Source organism: Perca fluviatilis, chromosome 15, assembly GCF_010015445.1.
Source record: "Perca fluviatilis chromosome 15, GENO_Pfluv_1.0, whole genome shotgun sequence".
Classification (NCBI taxonomy): Eukaryota; Metazoa; Chordata; class Actinopteri; order Perciformes; family Percidae; genus Perca; species Perca fluviatilis.
In genome coordinates, this window is record NC_053126.1 from 4,915,522 (window position 1) to 4,935,875 (window position 20,354).

The 20,354-nt window shown below is 42.0% G+C and overlaps 1 protein-coding gene across 1 annotated transcript in view; it reads right to left on the reverse strand.

The window, feature by feature from the left end:
* The window catches only part of LOC120574178 (meiosis inhibitor protein 1), a 58,134-nt gene that overhangs the window by 1,440 nt on the left and 36,340 nt on the right, over positions 1 to 20,354 (reverse strand). Inside the window, exons 24-32 of the mRNA XM_039824383.1 lie at positions 15,059 to 15,175; positions 13,697 to 13,807; positions 12,283 to 12,455; positions 11,873 to 11,957; positions 10,353 to 10,537; positions 7,552 to 7,633; positions 7,125 to 7,231; positions 6,363 to 6,491; positions 71 to 198 (exon numbers count right to left, since the gene is read on the reverse strand). Of these exons, the coding sequence (XP_039680317.1) occupies positions 71 to 198; positions 6,363 to 6,491; positions 7,125 to 7,231; positions 7,552 to 7,633; positions 10,353 to 10,537; positions 11,873 to 11,957; positions 12,283 to 12,455; positions 13,697 to 13,807; positions 15,059 to 15,175 (1,117 nt within the window). The remainder of the gene's footprint in view (positions 1 to 70; positions 199 to 6,362; positions 6,492 to 7,124; positions 7,232 to 7,551; positions 7,634 to 10,352; positions 10,538 to 11,872; positions 11,958 to 12,282; positions 12,456 to 13,696; positions 13,808 to 15,058; positions 15,176 to 20,354) is intronic.

Genomic DNA, 20,354 nt, shown 5'->3' on the forward strand with positions numbered 1-20,354 from the left:
CAGCCTGTGTGTGTTGTGTACAGTTCACAGTGTGTTTATGAGTGCGTTTCACTACACAGATGAGGGATACAAGACGTTGCCGGGCAGACTGGGGCTGCAGCTCTCGGGTGGCGTCTGAAGGCCAAGGGACTCCATCATACCACCCACTCTCTGCTTGTGTTCTTCTGCGAGTGGCGGCTGATCGACATTAATCTGGATCTGAATGAGCAAAAAGAGGAGAGCAGAATTTTATTTTTGTTAAATTAAAAAAGGGAAAAGAGAGAGAGCGGGAGAGATAAGCGGCATAATGAGGGAAGGGATGACAACATGAAAGAGGAATGGAGAGAAACAACATGGGACATACTGCCAATATTGGGACTAAAGGTTAATAGGCAGTGAAGAAGGAGATGAGAAGACAGACTTGTAGCAGGGAGTAAAATGTCTGAATCAGAGGAAAGAGGCTCAGAGCCTTTTTTCCCCCTACAGGGCTGATCTTTTTTTTTTTTTGAAAACTGTAGATTTTAAACCACTTAAAAACAAAATAGATAGACAAGCTGACAAAAGGCAAATTCTTCAGACACACACACACACACACACACACCTATGTTTTGCATAGTGCTAAATAAGCAAGCATGACAGGAAGCTTCAACAGCGAAAACACAACTATTTGTTTCAGCTGTCACAGGCAACACAGCAGAATAACATCCGTATTAACACAATAGTGTGAGCTACAGCAGCCTGAGTATTGTTATTAAAGCACCAAGATCCTTTATATTGTCACCAAATTAGCATCTTCATGATCGCCATAATCATCATTCTCTGTACCAGTGGAGGAAGCTGATGGATCTTTAAACACAACAAGTGACTGTTGCACTCAAAGTTAAAGCTGTTTTTATTTGGCAACAGTTCCCATCAAGTGACTCGAGAGGATGATATTTTGAGGAAGAGGCAGGTGAAGGAAAGGGCAGAATAAAAAAAACTCAGTAATTGAAAAGAGCGTAAGGGGAAATAGAGGTGAATGAAAGTGGAGTTAGTGGGGTGAGAACAATTTGGAGAGCAAAAGAAGAGGACAGAGGAGGCAAAGGAATAGGGGGATACACTGAAAAGGCTATGTGCGCAAGAATAAGAGATAGAAAGATTGATGGCTAACAGAGTCCCTCCAGTCCGTGGGGAAGTTATTAGAAGTCTGCAAGCATTAGAAACTACGAAAAGGGACTCTCCCCTAAGACCAGCTCCGACCTGACAAGCTAATTCAGTATGCAGCACATAACCCTTGACACAGACCACTGGATCATATAGACATACAGTTAGAGACAGGAAGCACATGTATAAAGAGTCTGATTGGAGGACTACAAAATCAAATGATGCATGTACGCACATACATGCTTGCTTGTATCATACTGTGTGCAAATATATGAGCATACGTGCCTATACACACGTGCACACATGCATGCACACACACACACAATCAGTAGATAGTTATGTCAGTGACTTTGCCGCTGACAAATGAACTCCTCGCAAACTGAGATTTCACTTCAGTCTGCAGACAGATCAACAGAACCTATGAACAAAGTTCACTGTGTGCAAGTGCGTGTGTGACAGATTGGAGCAGAGGAGATGACAGGGGAGAAAACTTGTACGCTCTTGAGACTGTTAAGAGCAGTGCGTCTGTCACATTGAACCCTGCCTCCACTAAACTGCCTCGATGTATCCAGAAACACACCGCAATACACACGCACACACCTAAAATACACAAGCAAAGAAACGTGTGCACACATTCACACAGTTTATGATTCTCTGGCACACACTCTCACTGTGAGCTGCAGTTTGTGCCATCATTCTGTCACTTCTCTGCTTCTGAGCTACTTGCAGAATGCTAAATGTTTTTTCTGGTCATATATATATGAACCCAGATGGGCTTTATGCATTCGCTGCAAAGCTAACAAGGGTAACGACAAGGACATAGCTCATCATGTTCAACTTAGGCTGAAACAAAATGTTCACAGGGAATACTTCATGCATTTGTAGCCAGTTCATACAATAGCATAATATTTCTTGTGTGGATAATCTGTGTGATTTGGCGAATGATACTAATTACTACTTAATGCTGTGATCACAAGAGAGCAGAGCAGAAGTCACAGTTGAGCAAAGTTGGTTTATGTGCCGAAAACACCATCATGATTTGTGGAACAAAATAATTGTCTCTCATCAACATATTTTCTTTACTTTTACCAATACGACAATATCCAAATGTTACAGGTGGAAAATACAAATGACCATATGTGTGTGTGTGTAAAGCGCCGCAATAAACTCCACTGCCGCATGAGCAGTGAAAGGCTGAATAGTGTACAGAGACTGGATGCACGTAATTTGTATTTGCAGGAGGAGACTGTGCAATCATCTTCAAAATAAATGGCTAGCAGCAACAAAATTTCTACTGAGAGCTAAACAGATATTGTTCTGACTTAAAGCTTTACAGTCATCACAACGTGGCATCATGACTTTGCATAAACATACACGCCACTTTCCTAAAGCCAAATGGCGTGTTATCTGTACGCATTTTGAGCTATCCACGTGTATGTCTACGCTGTACACAGTGGATGTAAACAGACACACCACGTGGCGTCGCCACGTTGCGTGTTATCGTGACAACGTCACACGCGTGTAAAAGAAAAAGAAAAAAGGTTTAGGAAAAGAACATTGGGAAAGGCTTTAGTAACACAAAAAAACGACAAAAACATGACAGTGACCAACGTCACACGCTTAGGAAAACAATAAACGGTTGGGTTTAGAGAAGAAACATTGGGGAAGGCTTAAAAAAAGAAATAAAAAAAGCAATTATGCGTCTTGATAACACGAATTGGCGTGTCATACATACGCCACTTCTTGAGATCAATCTGGTCATCAGATTCAATACTTGGAGGAAAAGAAGTGGGGACTTTAAATTTTATAGAATTTGACTGGCTTCCAGAATTTAGACAGTAAGTTTGAAATAGTACCTTGACTTGGCAGCTCTGACTGCAGTTAATGCATTTATTCTTTGAATGCCTTAATGCAAACCAACCTTTTGGGTCCAATGTGCGTCTTGGTCTTTACTAGGGGTTAGGGCTGCACAATATTAGGAAAATATATAATTGCGATTATTTTGACTGATATTGCGATTGCGATATGATTCACAATATTGGAGGGAATGATCATTTTTGTATCATTATTGAATTATAAAAATTATTGAAGTGTGATTTTTTTGCGAGGATCTGTACCAAACAAAGATTTTTTCTTTAGTCTGTAGGATAGGATTTGTAGGCCGGGACGTCTCAGCAGCACCACAATACTTTATTTTAGATTGGTTTGACACATATTTTGCCTTTAACAAATATTGCGCCCCATTGTCATTTCGATAAAATTGCGATTATTTGTGCAGCCATACTAGGGGTGTGACAGACACCCAGCTCACGAGTTTTGCCATCAACTCAAATGACTGGCTTCTTTCCTGTATAACTAAGAGGTACACTGTTACTTATTCTATATGTATGGTGGAGAAATAGGCCCAATCCCAAAGTCCGGACTGACAGACTCACGGACTTTGGTGCGCGTTCTCGCGAAATTCGTAAGGGCTTAGGGTTGTCCCAATGTCGAATGTCAAAGGGCGTGAGGGTTTGAGTACACACTTACCGAGCTCTTTCCGTGAGTCTGCATCGATGCAGACTTCACCAAAGGGAATTACCCACAGTTCAAAGCGTTGTGACGTTTACCGCGGAGACATTAGGGAAATCCGGAAATTACAAAAAGTAAACAACAGCACGACACACGACCACGGAACGGACCAACCTGGTGTCCAGCTTGTAAAACAAGAGCTTGAAATAATGTGGAATCACGCAGCCGTCTCCTGTGCCTTGGCCGTGTGGAAAGCAACAGACTTAAAATGAAAATTCCCAAACCGGCAAGTGTCAGCAACATCTCTGTTATTAAACGTCGCCAAGGTAACATGTGATCTCGTGAAGTGCTGTCCCATTTCTACCTATCTGAGCCCATGTGGCCTCACACACTCACTCACTTAGCACCTGAGATCATTTAAGTCTGTGAGTCTTTAGTCCTCAGGGCTCACTTTGGGATTGGGCCATAGTCTCTCAGAGAACCAAGGTTACAACATAACTAAACGTTTTCTGGCAGTAGTTGAGACCAAATGTTTTGTACTTGAATTCGTCATTGTACAGTAGACAGAGAGAAATAAAGCTTATTTTACTATAGTTTATGATTATTGATTACATTCAAAAGCACAAATAAATTACCATCAAACATTCAACAGATGATTGTTGTGAAGACATTTTCTCCTCTGCACTTTAATAATTGCAGCAATGAACAAGGAAGAAGGCTACTCTGGTATCGATTTATTACATTACATATATTATAGGACGAAGGGAGAACATTTCTCTTTGTTTAATATCGTTAAAAGTAAAGTTAGGTTTTTCTGTCCGCTTCCTGACTCATTTTAACAGAGAAAGAGAGTGATCTGCGCGAGACAGCGCCACAGTGAACTGTATGCTGCGGACGCGTGCGTGTCTCGCCCCCAGACGTGGGGGGATTTAACTTTGACAAACAGCCGGAGGATTTTATATGCTAATTTCAAGGCTGCTGCTCTGCACTGATATCGCGAGACACTTTTTACCTTGATGAGAAATCTCGTCACACCTGTAGTCTTTACCCAGGTTCTATTCCTTGCCTTAAACTGCCAAGTCAGGAGTGAAGCAAGGGCTCAGTTTAGAATAATCACAATAAAAGAATTAACATTATATCAACATAAAATTGATGTGGTTGTTGTTACACGTTCTATCCATTGGAGGGACTTCTAACATCAGCCTGGCCTTGAAGGAGATCTACGTCACGGTGCATTGCATTTCTGGCACGGCGCTCTCTGTTTACAATATATTCCACCATGAGCACACAGCAACAAACACAAATCAGCAGAGAACTCTGTAATGAAACATTATCTAACAAGTGTATTGAAGCAGCTATGTCGTAAAGGCTAACGTTGCTCGGTTAGCACAATGACATCACGTTAGAAAGTACAGCCGAAACAATGTGTCATAAACTAAGTAACAATAGTGTTAGCCACGATGCTAACGGTGTTGATAACTAAACCAAACTGTACTGTCACTACTATTTTAGTGATTTGTAAACAACCTGTTTCTTGCAGATTGTCACGTTACAAAGAATACAGCAGTTAGAAGGTAATACTGTATATGAAGTCGAAGCTAACTCTGACAGCTGTAGGGCAGCTAACATAAACTTTAGCTGCCTCGTGAAGCTCCCAGCTAAGCTCTTACAACTCGCAACGAATTTAGTTAACCAGAACGAGCTAACTATTGATAACATAAGCATTTTGGCTCGGTGGATGTCGATTTTAAAGTCATGCTATAACTGTTTCCCATTCCTCTACCGATTTCCAGCCGCAGCCTGTCACTTCTCCCTGCATTAACGTTACTCGGTACGTAACGTTGCCGTGTTGCCTTGTGTTTCTCACTCCCGTAACTTATTGTTCATCAGATGTGACATGAGAAGAGGGAGATTAGCCAAGGTTAAGCAAACCTATTTATATAAAAAAAAAAAATCACATTAGAATAGTAATTTCAGCATTCGAATAGTATTGATTTTTTTTACTATTCAAATTATATTCCAACTTTTGGAATTTGTTCCAACAGCCCTAGTAGATATTAGAGTGCAGCGGAAGAGTGGTTTGGGGAGGGCAAAGCGAAAAGGATGCTCGTGTGAGATGTGTCCAAGACAGGTGCCTGACAAGCAAGATAGTCAGTGTGTTTGCAGAGGCATCAGCTCCAGACCACATGTCTCAGACAGCAGGCACAGAGCACACCTAAACTACGCCACCTCTTAAACCTAATTGGTGACCTCTGACCTGGTCTTTGCAATTTCAACGTTAAACTAGAGCCCTCAGTCGACCGTTTACCATCACCGCTATGTGAAGTAATATAAAGTCCCACCTTGGGGCTACTGTTATCAATCTGCATTTCACTGCAACAGTGCTTCTGTGCAAAATGTTGGTATTTTATTTGCATAAACAAACCTGATCTTCCCCCGTCCACATTTTCCCTGCTTTCTCTGTGCTTTTCTGCCCGTGCTGTTCATCATAGCAAATACATACAAATTTTGATAATCACTGCAATAACCCAACTGATACTGAACTTTGTATGAACTTAATTTCCTTTCTAATTCATTTATTCAAGGAATGTACTGTAGATATTCATGGGTAACAGCATGTTTAAGGCCTATTGCTGCGAGACTCCACAAAATGTTCTCAGAGGGTGTCCTACATTATTTCATCTCTGTGTGTGTCAGTGTGCATGTGTGCACACCATGAAGGGGTGTACCTGTATTAGGAGCAGCCTGAGGGCCTGTGCGGTCTCCTCGCTGAGCTCCTTCACCCCTCTCCTCTCCACCGCCTCCATCACCTGGAGCAGGTCAGGCTCCCACACAGCCGTACTGCCGTTCTGCAAGAGCTGCAGACACAAAACACAGAGATGTACACATACAAGTGTACAAATCATGCACAGATGATGTCATTAAAGTACATATACAAAATTAGAGTAGAGTGAGGGAGTTTAACAAGACAGGCGCTAAAACGGAGCGTTTAAGACATTAAAGCATGTAAACATGTTCTAGTAGAAACCCAAGATACAGTACAAGTATGAACCTGAAAATGAGCATACTATGGGACCTTTAAATCTGCTCCAATTTTGTAAAGACTCAAAAATGTGAAAAAGGTGCAGATCACACATCCACAACAAAATCCTCCTTGTGATTTCAGAAATTTGGGATGTGACAGGGTTACAGTTGACCAGTAGGTCCTCACCTGATTTCACTGAATAATAAATGAAGTGTTTTGAGCTTCTGTTTACAGCACAACATATTGTAATGTTTCTTTAATTTCCATGTGTCAACCTGCATAACCCTGTGCTTTGTTCACTCTCATTACTTATGTGATACTTACGTGTATGTTTTTATAACATTCATTAAGTTTTTATAATTTTAATATCAATATTTATTACTGCCTAGAACCATGCCCAATAAATTATACTTGGGTCTTGTGTGTGTGTGTGTGTGTGTGTGTGTGTGTGTGTAAAACCTCTCACAATTGTGAGGAGTCTGAGAATGGCAGGGTGCAGACGGCAGCTCTCTCCTGAGTTGAACAGGCAGTAGAGGAGGAATCGGCTCCATGGCTGACACACCACGTACTTTGCTAACATGCAGACATACGCACAGAAAACAAACCCAGGGGGAGAAAAATGTAATAAAGTGGGATTGCTTAAATCAGATCAATTCTGTTTAATTTCGCTATGTCTCTCCTGGGGAAATTACTGAAAATGGTTCATGGTTGATGACATAAAGCAGGCATGTAAAAACAAAACAAACATGCGTGCTACATAGTTTAAGATGAGATAATATGAGATAGAATAATACCTGAAAATCCCTGCACACACTCTCTTTCATCTTTCTCTCACATGCGCACATGTACAGACAACCTACACTCATTCCCAAAGCTGTCTCTCTGTCTGGTACCTGTGGCGGGACTCTTCCTCTGTAGGAAGCCCAGCAAGGAGCTTAGACAGTTGACTGAGGCTCTCAGCAACAGCTCATGCTTCTAAGGAGAGAGAGAAAGAGTAGGGTGAAGCATGAGGGAAAAATCAAGTATACAATAAAAAAAAAGGAAGAAGAAAAGAACATCTTCCAGCTCAAAAAATTTAAGGTCATTGCAAGTCATGGGAGCCACGGTGATGTGACCTCTGCCTGATGTGCTCCGACTTGGCAGAAATGGCACATGCTCACCAATTGACAGACCTAACCAGAAACAGAAGGGAGAACAAGGGCACACCAGAGAGAGCGACTGACTGAGGTTTTAATTATGCATGTCTCTCCCACAGTGGCGGTGCTAGCAGTAAGCTCACTGTGTAGTGTCCAAAAATACTGAAGTAGGCCAGACGGATATGTAGACAACAGTAGACAGTAACACCCTAATCCTGAGGGGAAGGGGAGGAGATATGAGAAGAAAGGAGTCATGAGGATGAGTGGGAGGGGATGAGAGAGCGAGGGAGGTGAAGTAGGTAAGGGTAAGAGAGAGATGAGAAGAGGGCAGATGAGGAGACAAAGATGAAAGGAGATGTTATAATAAGAGCGAAGAACAGTGAGAGACAGTAAGTGGGAAGAAAGCAGTCAAGAAAGTAGAGAAGAGAGGAACTCTGGAGCTGCAGCGTTTCCTTCTGCCACCAAACCAGAGAATCAAGAGGAAAAGAGAGGAGAGAGGATGGCGAGCAGGGAACTCTTACTCATATCAGCAGCTATACAGCAGACTACAGAGCACTGAACCATAGAGCCGAGGATCACTTCAGCACTACAGTTTTTTAAACAGAGAAGAAATGCCACTGGTGTGGAACCAGGGGCTGGCATGCTGCAGCATAGGCACTGGCTAAAAAAAGAAATACAACAAGCATAACACCCAATCATCCCATAGTTTTTATATTTCATCCACAAAAAAATATAAATATCTCCATTGCAAATATACACGTTATGGTGTTTGTTTACTTGTCATGACTGCAGCAGGTAGCTGAAGCTGGTATCTGTTATGTTTTTAATTTATGATATCATTATTAGAACCAGATGTAGTAGTAATGGCCAGTGTACTGGAGGAGCTGGGTTTCACATTTTGCATGCAAATGAGCATCAAAATGAGCCCAGTGGTATTACAGCTGGAGCTTTTTCCCCAGGTTATTTGATCACCCATTCAAACACGTCGCAGGCTTCTACACAGTCTCCCTCGACAAATCGGACGCCGTTTCTCTAGTTCAAACATCATTTTGATGACCCTCTCACTGCGGTGTTGCGTCTGTGTCAGCTGTAAGGTTTTAACGACCTGCCACGGAGACACTGTGGCAAAACAAACAATTTCGCTTTAACCCATATGTATCTGGATTACCTCTAAATATCGCATTATTTCACAATTCCTTGTTAATCTAAACACTTAATTATATACGGATGTGAATATAAGTGTAAATCTAGAGGATCCTCTCTTTGCAGAGGCTCCATTTCCATACATGCAACTACACTCAGAGATTGGAGATCACAATCACCTCCGTCTTCCAGCACTGGCACAAATGACATGCAAATAACCTGGACAGTGAGCGGCTCAGGTTCAGCTCTGCGTCTCACATCTGGGATGAGAACAGAAATACACTGGGCTGCAACAAGGCAGAGATGCTTGCGGTATCTTTAGTAGTTGTAGTTGGTATAGATATTAGGTACAGGTAGTTGTAAAGCAGGGTAAATAGGCATTTTAAGAGATACATTAAAAAAATATATAGTTTTCATTTGAAAGAAGGTTATATTAACGGTTGCTGCACTGCTTCAACTTCAGTTTGAACATCTTCATGTTTTAGTACAAACCTTTTTGGAACTCTTTCGAATAAACAAACCGTTCATTCGTCATCTCTCTTATTCATTTCATGGACACAGTAAAATAAGCATTACCACCTTTCATGCTGGAGCTACTCTTAAGTCCTGCAAGCCTTGTGATTCATTGATTCACAATATCTTAGCTTCAGTCATACAGAACAAATGCATCCGTAAGACAGTTCAGACTCGGCCATTAATAGCAGCAGTCAATATTTATCTTTATATATGTGTGTGTGATAGAGCATTTTAGTGCTTCACATTTATGTACAGCAGTACCTCTGTGATGCTGCAGCCCTGCTTTGATCATAAAGAATTACCAGGTAGAAACAAAATCAAAAGGTTTGTGTAAGTATCAACATACGTAGTAGTTGAGTGCACAACAGGAGTTAATAGATTTTGTTTTTAGAATCTCTTTGATAAAGACTGCCATATTTTGTGCACTGCATTTATAGCTTGGTTATTGCTCTGTGCTGGATGCTACCAAGGAGAAGTAGTGCTTCTTTATTTATTGTTAAATGAATGCAGGTGGGACACCAGTCTGCCTCCTTTGTAATAAGCAAGCAAAGTCAATAAGCTAGCTACATGTAATAACGTTCTGGTATTGGTCTGGAGATGTGTGCCATTGCATTATGCTAACTGCTAAATCAATTGAAATATAATTTTCTGCACAACCTTATTTGTGAAAGGCTGGTCCATGCTGTAAAGATGTAAAAGATTACCTTTATGTTATCTCTGCTGCAGAATAAGAGGAAAAACAAGAGAGGGGAGGCATCATCATATCAGCATTTAGGCCCACTGCTGTGTGAGCGCATGGTTATGTATCCCTGTTTGCGAATACATGTGCACCAGGAACATCTCTCCTTTGTTAACACAAAGAAACACAGATCTACCCCCCCCCCCCCAAGTATTACAACCTGCAGAAGAAGTCCACTGAGAGCAATCGAGAGGCACTGGGCTCCTCTGGAGCCAAGCGGGTACAAAGTGCCATCCTCGACCCCCATGGGTCTGGGCCCAAGCAGGCCAGGACCAGTGCTCAGACACACCACTGCTGATGCCAGGTCAGCATCAAGGAGAGTCTGCAGCAACCTCAGGTGGCTTGCTGGAAAGATAAAGAGAGAAAAAAAAAAAAAAAAAGAGAGAGAGAGAGAGAGAGAGAGAGAGATATGGGGAAGAAAGAAGAACAGGTAAATGGCTGGAAAACCAAGGGGAATTAAGAGTAGATGGAATGCCTAAACACACAATAGAGCAGGAGGATGAGGAGAAAGCAAACACATGTGGAGGGCATACAAAACGGGTGCAAGGTAGAACCGAAGGGAGTGAGTGACATACAGAGTTGGAAGTGGAAGTAATAGAGAAAGATGGAATATAAGGAATAGAAAAAGATTTTAAAAGGTGGGTAGCAGAGGGAACAGAAGCCCAGCAGTAGCAGATGAAAGGAATGGAGGGCAATTTCTGAATTGATATGTGACAGACAGAGAGAGAGAGTGTGAGGCAGTGAGCGATAGGGTTGAAGGAAGGTCAGTGAGACTAAGGGACCACAGTGGTGATGGAGATAAAGAGAGAGACACGTCCAAAATGATTGCTTAAACACAGAGGGATCCAAACTGAGAGCTGCCAGCCATCTGAATTGCACTTATGCCATGTACACTGAGATTAGAGCTCTCTGAGGGAGGGAGGACTCAATTAGTGGCAGCAGAAGAGAGGGAAGAGAACCAGAGCACATAGATAGCTAGAGAGAGGAGGGATGGTTGGAGGCTGAGTGAGTGAAGAGAAGAGAGAGAGAGAGAGAGAGAGAAAGAAAGAGAGATAGCGGGCAGAAGGAGGGAGCCGATACATCACCGCAACCCTGACAGGCCACTTATCTAGCTGACAGACACAGGAGCAGAAGGGATGATCTGTCTCCGAGTGTTGCAGCAGGATGTGGGCCACTTAATATAATGAAAGTGTGTGAAATTCATGCCCAGGGTTTGGTTAACTCCGCGAAGGATAAAACATTGACAAACAGACACTTTACCTGTGGAGGAGTATGTGTAAACCAAACAGAGGTGAACCTCATTAGTCTATCCGGAGGTCTACACCATATATGGACAGTTGCTGCAATAATCAGGGATGCCTGACACTCTCCAAATCTGAACCAAACTCTACTGACATGTATCTAGTGTGTCTGTGATTGCACTGGACAGTGTAAGAAGCACACAAATACAGAAAGGATGAAGCTGAGAGGAGATTAGGGAGAATGCACAAAACTGAGAGGACAAAACACGAGTCGTGCACAAACACATATGGTCCTGGAAAATCACTTTAGTGTTCTCAGGTTACACACACTTGCTTTAAGCATAGCACTTGCATTGTTGATGAACTATTTTGTTATATTCTGTCTGCAAGGGTATAAGTCTTTCAAAAATAATCATTAAATAAAAAATGTTTTTCTTACCCAGCAAGAGATTGTCTGTGTTTCTTTTTTGAACAAGAAGTCGCTGCACAGCTGTGTCCAGACTCCAACTGATGCTCTTTTGCACCTTTAATAATGGAGATATAGAGAGGAAAAACAAGGGAGAGGGGGGAGGATCAGAAAAATAACAAGATTGCATCCAAACATCTCATTGCAAGTAAGATTGTATTATCTGCGCAGTTACAGCAGTGTTTAATACCACAGCTGTATCTACTTTGATATGTATCGAACAAATCCAATTGGTGTTTTATAGTCTGCGTTCACATATGAATCTATGCTCTATTGTTCTGTGTGTTCGGTGTCTTGCCCTTGGCTGTGCCTTACCTTTGCCTTGACGGTTTTAAGTTCTGTACAGAAGTTGTGATTAGAGCAACGCTAGGCAATGTGTGTACCTGTGCAGAGTTAACACGCTGCAAGGTAATGAGGGAGGACAGGAGTAGGTGGCTGCAGCACTGCAGGGCTGAAGGAGGACAGGCTGATGGAGAGAGGGATGGAGCAGAGGAGGAGGAGAGGACTGTCTGCAGCTGGTCCATCAGCCCACTGTTGGAGAGCAGCACGGAGACAGCTGGGGAGGAGAAGGCACTATGTCATCACACTTTGATGGGATCTGCACTTGTATGTCAGTGTGTGTGTGTGTGTGTGTGTGTGTGTGTGTGTGTGTGTGTGTGTGTGTGTGTGTGTGTGTGTGTGTGAGAGCATAGCAGTTGGTTTGGATGACTGCAGACACCCACCCACAATTATGCAAACACAAACACACACACACACAAACACACACACACAAAACTTGGTAAACTTAAAACACATGAGGCACAATCACACACAGGCCCACATTCAACTGCTCAAACTCACAGAGAATCACCCACTCACTTTCACATCGTACTGCTGTAAGTGAAGTCTGGCCTTAACCGAGTGCATGGTGCACATATCTTCTCATTTGAATGAATACACATTGTAGAAGGTTGTTGCATGCAGCAAAAAAAGAACAGAATAAAGGGGATAACATAACATTGGGGTTAAATACAGGTGATAGGCAGCCAACCAGGCCAATTGTATGTACTAGGCAAATTATAATTACATATTATTTTAATAATATCCTTTTTGCTTTGAGATTGACAAATGTGTTACTATTCCTGTCCTATTCACCATCAGCTGAAATACCATTGAGAATGAGAAATAACTTGCATCTGTAAACTCACCTCTAGTAATGAAGAAGCAGATGGTGAATGTATGCACCCTACAGTAGAAGCAGTAATGTATTGCCATGGGCATAATTAGCTTTGCTTTCCAAATGGCATCCCTGCTCTCTGGCCACGGGCCTCACCTTATTAACTACAAACCAGCTCATTGCTGACCTCTGCTGAGTTGTTTTTCTTGTTCAGGTAAATTATTTAGCTTGTAATAAAATCAGAGCAATGTGTCATGTTACATAATTAATGTCTTTGGTAAGAGGCAGTGTAACGTGTCTCTAGTCCTCCAGTTGATGGCAGCTCATAACTTTAAGTGTACAAGACAATGTGCAGGGCTGAGCCACAGCCTATGTACTATTATGTAATGACATACAGTAGGTGTCAGCTCGTATGCTAATTATTTCCTGTGTGCCTCAATGCTGCATGCTTGGCAAGGTCAGCCTCTCGCCTCTGTCAAAACAGGGCAGAAGAAGAGACAAACTGAAACAAAGAGACAGAGAGCGAGCTAGAAGCAGGCAGAGGGTGAAGAGGCAGAGTGTTGGGAGAGGGAGAGAGTAAAACACACACACGATGAGCTAGAGACGGAGAGTAAGAGAGATAGGAAGAAAGTTTGTCTAACCTCTGTCAGTGCAGTGTGCAGGGGACAGACTCAGGCAGCAATACAGGTAACTGAGGGCTGGTAGCAGGCTCCCGGTATCGGAAGGATTCAATTTCCCTGCTATATTACTCACTGACACAGAGGGATGAGGGGTGTTGACATCAAGGCAGAAAGCAAAACAAATGTGACCGTAATCATAATATGCTGACAAGCGGATTCACAAAAGGAGCGTGAGCCTTTTGCAGCTGCTGAACCTGGACGAATAAAATAAAAAGAAAGTAATACTACAAGCACACGCAAAGGGTGAAATGCACCCTTAAATGCACTGCCAGGCAAAAAGCATCTCAGTGCTCTTGTGGTATTTGCACATATTTAAATGAGCATGCAGACATTTGGTGCAAAATTGGCTTCCCTTCTATGCAAATGAGCCTCATTGCAAAAACAGTCCAATTCACAAATCAGCACACACGTAGTTACAGTGACATTATTAGCATCTTCAGAGAGTTGATGGTAACTGAAGCACATTTATAAGGCATGTCCTCTGCTTCAAATCACGCCATTTTCTTTTACAGACTGAAGGTGTTTCAAAACCCCAACAGCACTGACAGACTGAGATATTAAATCCCAAATACAGTGTCTCCCTGTCACATTTAAATGCCTTGCTTGAAATTTTGAGGAATGTCTCTGCATCTCATCTGTAAGGACTTGTAGCTTGCGGTCTGAACCTTTTCTCTCTGCCATTGTTCTTGCTACTTTGTGCTTGATGCAAAGGCAACATTTCTACTTTGATCATTTCAATCAGATGCAAAAAAAACGGGCAGATTGCACTCAGCAGCCACAATCCATTCTGTGTGAATTCACCTGTTGAGAATTATAATTTGCCAGACATGTCAAGTACATTTCTGAACAGCATTTTCATTTTCAGATCAGAAGCGAGCACTCCCCCGTTGATGAGGATATTAAATCAAAAGTGAGTGATGCCTCCACTTAGAAAGAAAAATAGTTGAATGCGGGGGGAGGTGAGATGAATTCTTAGTGCTGTTACTTGAGGACTATGTGACTGTAATGTAGCATGTTAGTGCCTATGTGAGTGAGGAACATACTGAAGAGTATGTAAGTATTCTTTATGAATGACTGCCAAGAACTAAGTGTATTGTTATAGCATTTCTGAGTGTCTCTGTGTGAGAGACAATGTTTGTGCGCGTCTGCCTATATTCAGCAAGCATCTTATTGAATCTGCCTCTAATGTAGGGCGTGTGTTTGATTATGTAGAGTCATGTAAACAATGTTCAGGAACAGTGTGTGTTTGTCTATGCTAATAGATGAGGGCTGTGGGGAGTTACGCTCAGTGTGACCTCTACCACCTGCACCTTTTGACCTCACCGTGATAGAGCAGCTTGAAGTGCACTCCGTCCATCTTACTGTAGGAGGAAGATGAAGGCGGGTCGCTGGCCTGCATCACACAAAGCAGCTTCAGCACCAGAGGGAGTGAGTTCACTGCTGAACAAAAAGAGAGGAAGAAACAAAGTACAACTGTAAACACAAATGTGAAAAAGATCAAAGAGAGATGGGCAGACGGATACACTGAGTGAATATTTTCACTCTGTGAGGCAGAGAGAAGAACAGTGAAAAGAGTGAAGAGAGACAACAATGTATGTGTGTGATAGAGAGATAGAGAGAGAGAGAGAGAGAGAGAGAGAGAGAGAGAGAAAAAGGATGAGGGACTGCAGGTAAGAGACTGCCTAAATTAGCCTCGCCACATTACTGAGTCGGAAACCTGACGTTCCCTAAGTAGTTTCAGCAAAGCCAAAATAGAGGACATTGTTCAAACTGACACTGATCAAACAGTGATAATGAATTTCTTAAACAAGTGGGAGTATCTTGCAGTGGCTTGTGGACTTTGAAGTTCTGGATTATGAACAAGGGGTAGCTGGAGCACACAGTGATCATCAAGAGGAGGAAGAACTAAGCACATCTTATTCATACCGTACACACTTTAAAAAACAATATTCTGGGTCTGAATCCAGAAAGGGTTAAGGGAAAGAGATTGCAGGAAGATCAGGCAGAACAGTCATCTACATACTTCTTTCACCCCTGCAGTGCATAACAATAAAAATGTCTCCCCTTGGGATGCCGCTGCATTAGAGGCTAGTATAAAGTATATTTTAATGTAAATTACAGTGGGCAGAACTAGAACACGTACACAGATCTGTAACGGTCTGTAATAGAGGACTTCACGGGTCTCCTCGAGCCCTAAAACCGGAGACACGACCCAGGACCCGTACGGGTTTGGATCCACAGTTTATACAGTCAACTGGGTCTGGGGCGGGTCCCATTCTATTACCCTGTGTTCCGGGTCCGTTTAGCATAACGTATAATAAATACCCGAGTGGAGATCAGACAGCGCTAATCCTTATAGAAGTGCTGTGTTAGTATTTGTAATAGCACACTTTCAGTGTTAAGTTTTTCTCTTCTTTTTTCCATTCAAAATTCATCCACACAAAGCTGCATAAATCATTCACCAATCTTGTCTCTCTTTTTCCTCTCAGGAAGTCCCAGACTACAACTGTAGCTATAGACCCAGTCTATACCCTCCTCTCTTTCTTTTTCCCTGACGAGTCCCAGACAAGTGAAATCCACTGTCCAACAGTGATTCCTGGCTACAGGTCTTTAACCTGAAGCTTCGGCGATTCTACAGCGGCCCCAGGGCTGCCCTTCTCACACGTCTGACACACCCACAGTCTTGTTGGTGAGAATGTTTTTGCCCTAGGCCCCCTGAATAAACAAAGTGGCCACAAGGAGGTACTAAGTGACCTGCGCGAGCTAGTGCACCTGAGGTGAAGGGTCAGAGAGCACAGGTCAAGCTGCAAATTAGCCATGCTAGCCTTAGCAGCCATAGCAATGAGCTATCATTATTTTAGTTTAGGGCAAACAGCCAAAGATAATCCTTATGCTAAATGCAACAAAATTGCTTTCCCGATTCTAAATGAGCCACGTTAGTCATGATCTGTCATTGTGACAGCAAGTGGACTTTAAGCTAAAACAATGAGTGTATATGGTCAAGCAAGAGAGGATTAACAGAAAACCTGGATATGTTACCAACTTTCTTGTCAAGGATGATGGATTATATCAAAATGGCCAGGCACAGGAGAGAAGGCTTCCAACGTTACATTAGGTAAGACACAAAGTTATGTTTTGACAACTTGTAAATTAATGTTAACTTGTTAATAGCAATCAGCTGTCAAATGCCGATCAGGTCCCTGTCTCCCGGGTCCGGTTGGGTTTGACTCCGATATTTCTTGATTCTGCAAGGGTCCGGGTCCCAGCTTTCAAATTATAGACGGGTCCGGTTTGGTTCCTGGAAGTACATTTCCGGCTCTTTCTGGGTTTGGGGACAAATGTTTGGACCCGTGAAGCCCTCTAGTCTGTAATCCCAACAGGGCCTGAGCTGAACACAAAGCAGGTGGAGCCTAACCACAGCAACAGTTTCTGAATCTCCAGCTGGCACACTGGTGTTGTGCCCTTCAGCTGTGCTCATTAACCTGGTCAAGTAAACAGACATAATAATACCATCTGGCAGACACTTCTAACCGAAAGCACCAGACATGAATGTATGGAATGCGCAGTATGTCTAGTAATCAAACCCTTAGGAAGTGTTCATGTGCGATCTTATTTGGACAAGACATCATTTTTAAAAAGAATTGAATCAAACACTGGACACCAAAAACATGAATGAAAAAACATGAATGAAAAAATCGTAATCTCAGCATTTATGAGTTTGTCATTAGGTGAACTTATCATGATGGCATGATCATACTGTATTATTGTTTTATTTAAACTGTTGTCAAAATTATGATTCAGAGCAAACTGTAATTATTAGTAATCTCCTTTAAAGCTGCTTACACACAGACCAGACGGCCGACCGTTGATCAGTCTCCCCATGTTGGTCCAAAAACTGCCACAGAACACACCAAAAGACGAGACTAGACGAGACGTAATACGTCTCTATCTACTCTGTATTGTTGCCCAAGAAATGAAAACCGGCAGCTGATTGGACGAACGCGTCACATGGGTTTGTTTTCTCCAGAAATTCAAAGCCAGACTGTCATGGCGGCCGTTCAGAATACGATCTCATATTGTACTAAAATAGTTCACCGAAACATGTTTCTGAAAACATTTTAAACGAGAAATAGGCTGTGCAGTTGCTGAATCTGTCTTCATTTCAGATCAACAAAGGTCAGTTTAAAAGATTTTCGTCAGATTTTGAGAGACTCTAGTCACCTCATTCCGCTCGCCATTTCCGGGTGAGTCCCGACTGCCCTGCCTCCGACTGAACATGTCAGGTTGGCCAAAATGAACGCCGACAGCCCCCCAGACTGACGACGGCACGGGGCACACCAAACTGACTCGAGTCACTGACCTCGCCAGACTGTCCAACGACCAATAATCGGCCCTGTGTGTCCCGGCCTTTAGAAGAATAAGATTTGTCTGATGTTTGATGATTCCACAGATTCTGTATCGACAGTAAACAGGAAGCAGAGCTGTTCCGTATATCTACATGTATACAGTCGCTTACTGTATGTACAATTATCTGACAAATACTGTACATTACCAACAAAACACAACAGATTGCAATTGAAGTCATTGTTCGATTTAACCAAACGTTTCACTTCCCCTGGTCTTTTCTTAGTTTACATCTGAATACTGAAACAAGTCTAAGAGTTTTTTTTCTTTTAAATACACATAAGAGTACAAAACTTGTGTATGACAGCAGCTCCATGCACACCGATAATACCGTCTGTAAAACTGAATATTTACTATACACTGCATTAGGGAGAGTCAACTAGATAAACAAGTAACTCACTACTGACAAAGGATGCTGGGAGAATTCATCTTAATGGCTCTTCCCTTCCAACATTAATCAGAAGCGACAAGCGTTGTGGGACAGTTTCCCATTTCAAGCCAATTTAAAAACAACTAAAGTTTGAGGAGAGACTTTGTGATTACACTGCAGTTAAACAAAGTTTGCCTGGCTGAAAAGAAATAACACCAACACATTAGCCTACAAATCTAGACGCACCCTAGCGGCAGAAAACGTAATTTGCAGCCAGGGTCAGTCTAGCAACTCTCCGTTGGCTTGCGAGCTGGAAAAACCAAACTCTAGTCGGGCCAACCACATCGTGTATAGAGTCGGTGGGTGGGGCTCAACATAATGACGGCAGAGTTGCGACAGTTCCGCGTGAATTCCCTGCTACTTGAAAACAAAGAAGATGGCTGCTGACGAACATCTTTCAAATCGGCTTTGGCCGCGACTCTGGAAGACTTGGAGTTCAGCTTTTCTTTGAGAAAAGAACAAAGAACGGCACAGAAATCATTCTTAAAAAAGGAAGATGTGTTCGGAGTTTTGCCAACTGGATACGGCAGAAGTTTAATCTATCAACTAGCGTTGCTCTGATTGGTTGTAGCGCTATCCTATTGCGTGCAGAGGGAATTTGAAAGACAACCGTTTATCCCGCCCCTCGAATTGAGCCCTGCCAATGGGGAGTTCCCAGACCCAACATCTGGATGTGGGTCTGGCTTGTCAGGCTACCACCACATGCCACATTTACTGCAAATAATCTACCCATAGTGCACAACTATGATATAGTACTATTTCAGGAGTGATCAATCCAACATAACATTTTATGTGTTTGCCCTTTTTTTTATACATTGTGTTTATTGGTTTTCAGAACACATGCGTTTTACAGATCAGTACAATGCAAATAACCATTTAGACAATGAATACCTTTTTAGGAGGATTTTGCATAATATGGTCGTTGACAGAGAGAAACAAAAAATGTGAAGCATTCCACTGTCTCTCTAATGGGACTTTTAATTCTGCCTTTATAACTGAATGCAATTTGAACAGTTGTTAGAATCATCAGGAAGAAAATGCTGGCATGGAGAATGGCCCAACAAACACAAACTGACATAGGTATTCTTTCAAATGATCCAATATGTGAGAATAATTAGACTAAGTGCTTTCCATTATGTTGCAAAAGAACATTGCGCCAACCTATTAATCAACGCACATTTCTTTACAAATGTTTTTACTGCTGTGTCTAGCAATTGTTATTTTTATATCTTTGTTTAAATTCCTGATATAATTTGTCAGCCTACTCAGATCAAGTTTGTGTACTTGAGGATGAATCCATTTTTATATAATAATTAGAGGATTTAAAAACATTTTAGTCCTCATAATCTTAATTTCAATATACAAATGAGAAATAGAAAGCGTGACACAGATTAACACAAACAGATATTTCCACACATTAATTATCAATTTCTACAAGTTTGCTTTAATAATTTTACATGCATAGGCTTTCAGAATGCCAATGGGACAAGTTTTGCAAGATTCAGTGGCAATTTTCAATTCCATGGTCACTTAGATTTTATTTATTGCCCGCATTTTCTACTGAGAAGAGTGTAGACACGCAAGAGATAAATCCAGTCTCCTCAGCCTCTTCTTTAACCTGACAGCCATGTGTTTGGGACATACGACCAAGCCAGGGGAACAAACTCCAAAAAACTCAATCAAGTAGCAAGACTTGGCACTAAATACATATATTTCAATCACTTTTTCATTAAGTTTATATTGTATTTTATTTAGGTAAACAGGCATTAGGTATAGCATCTTATT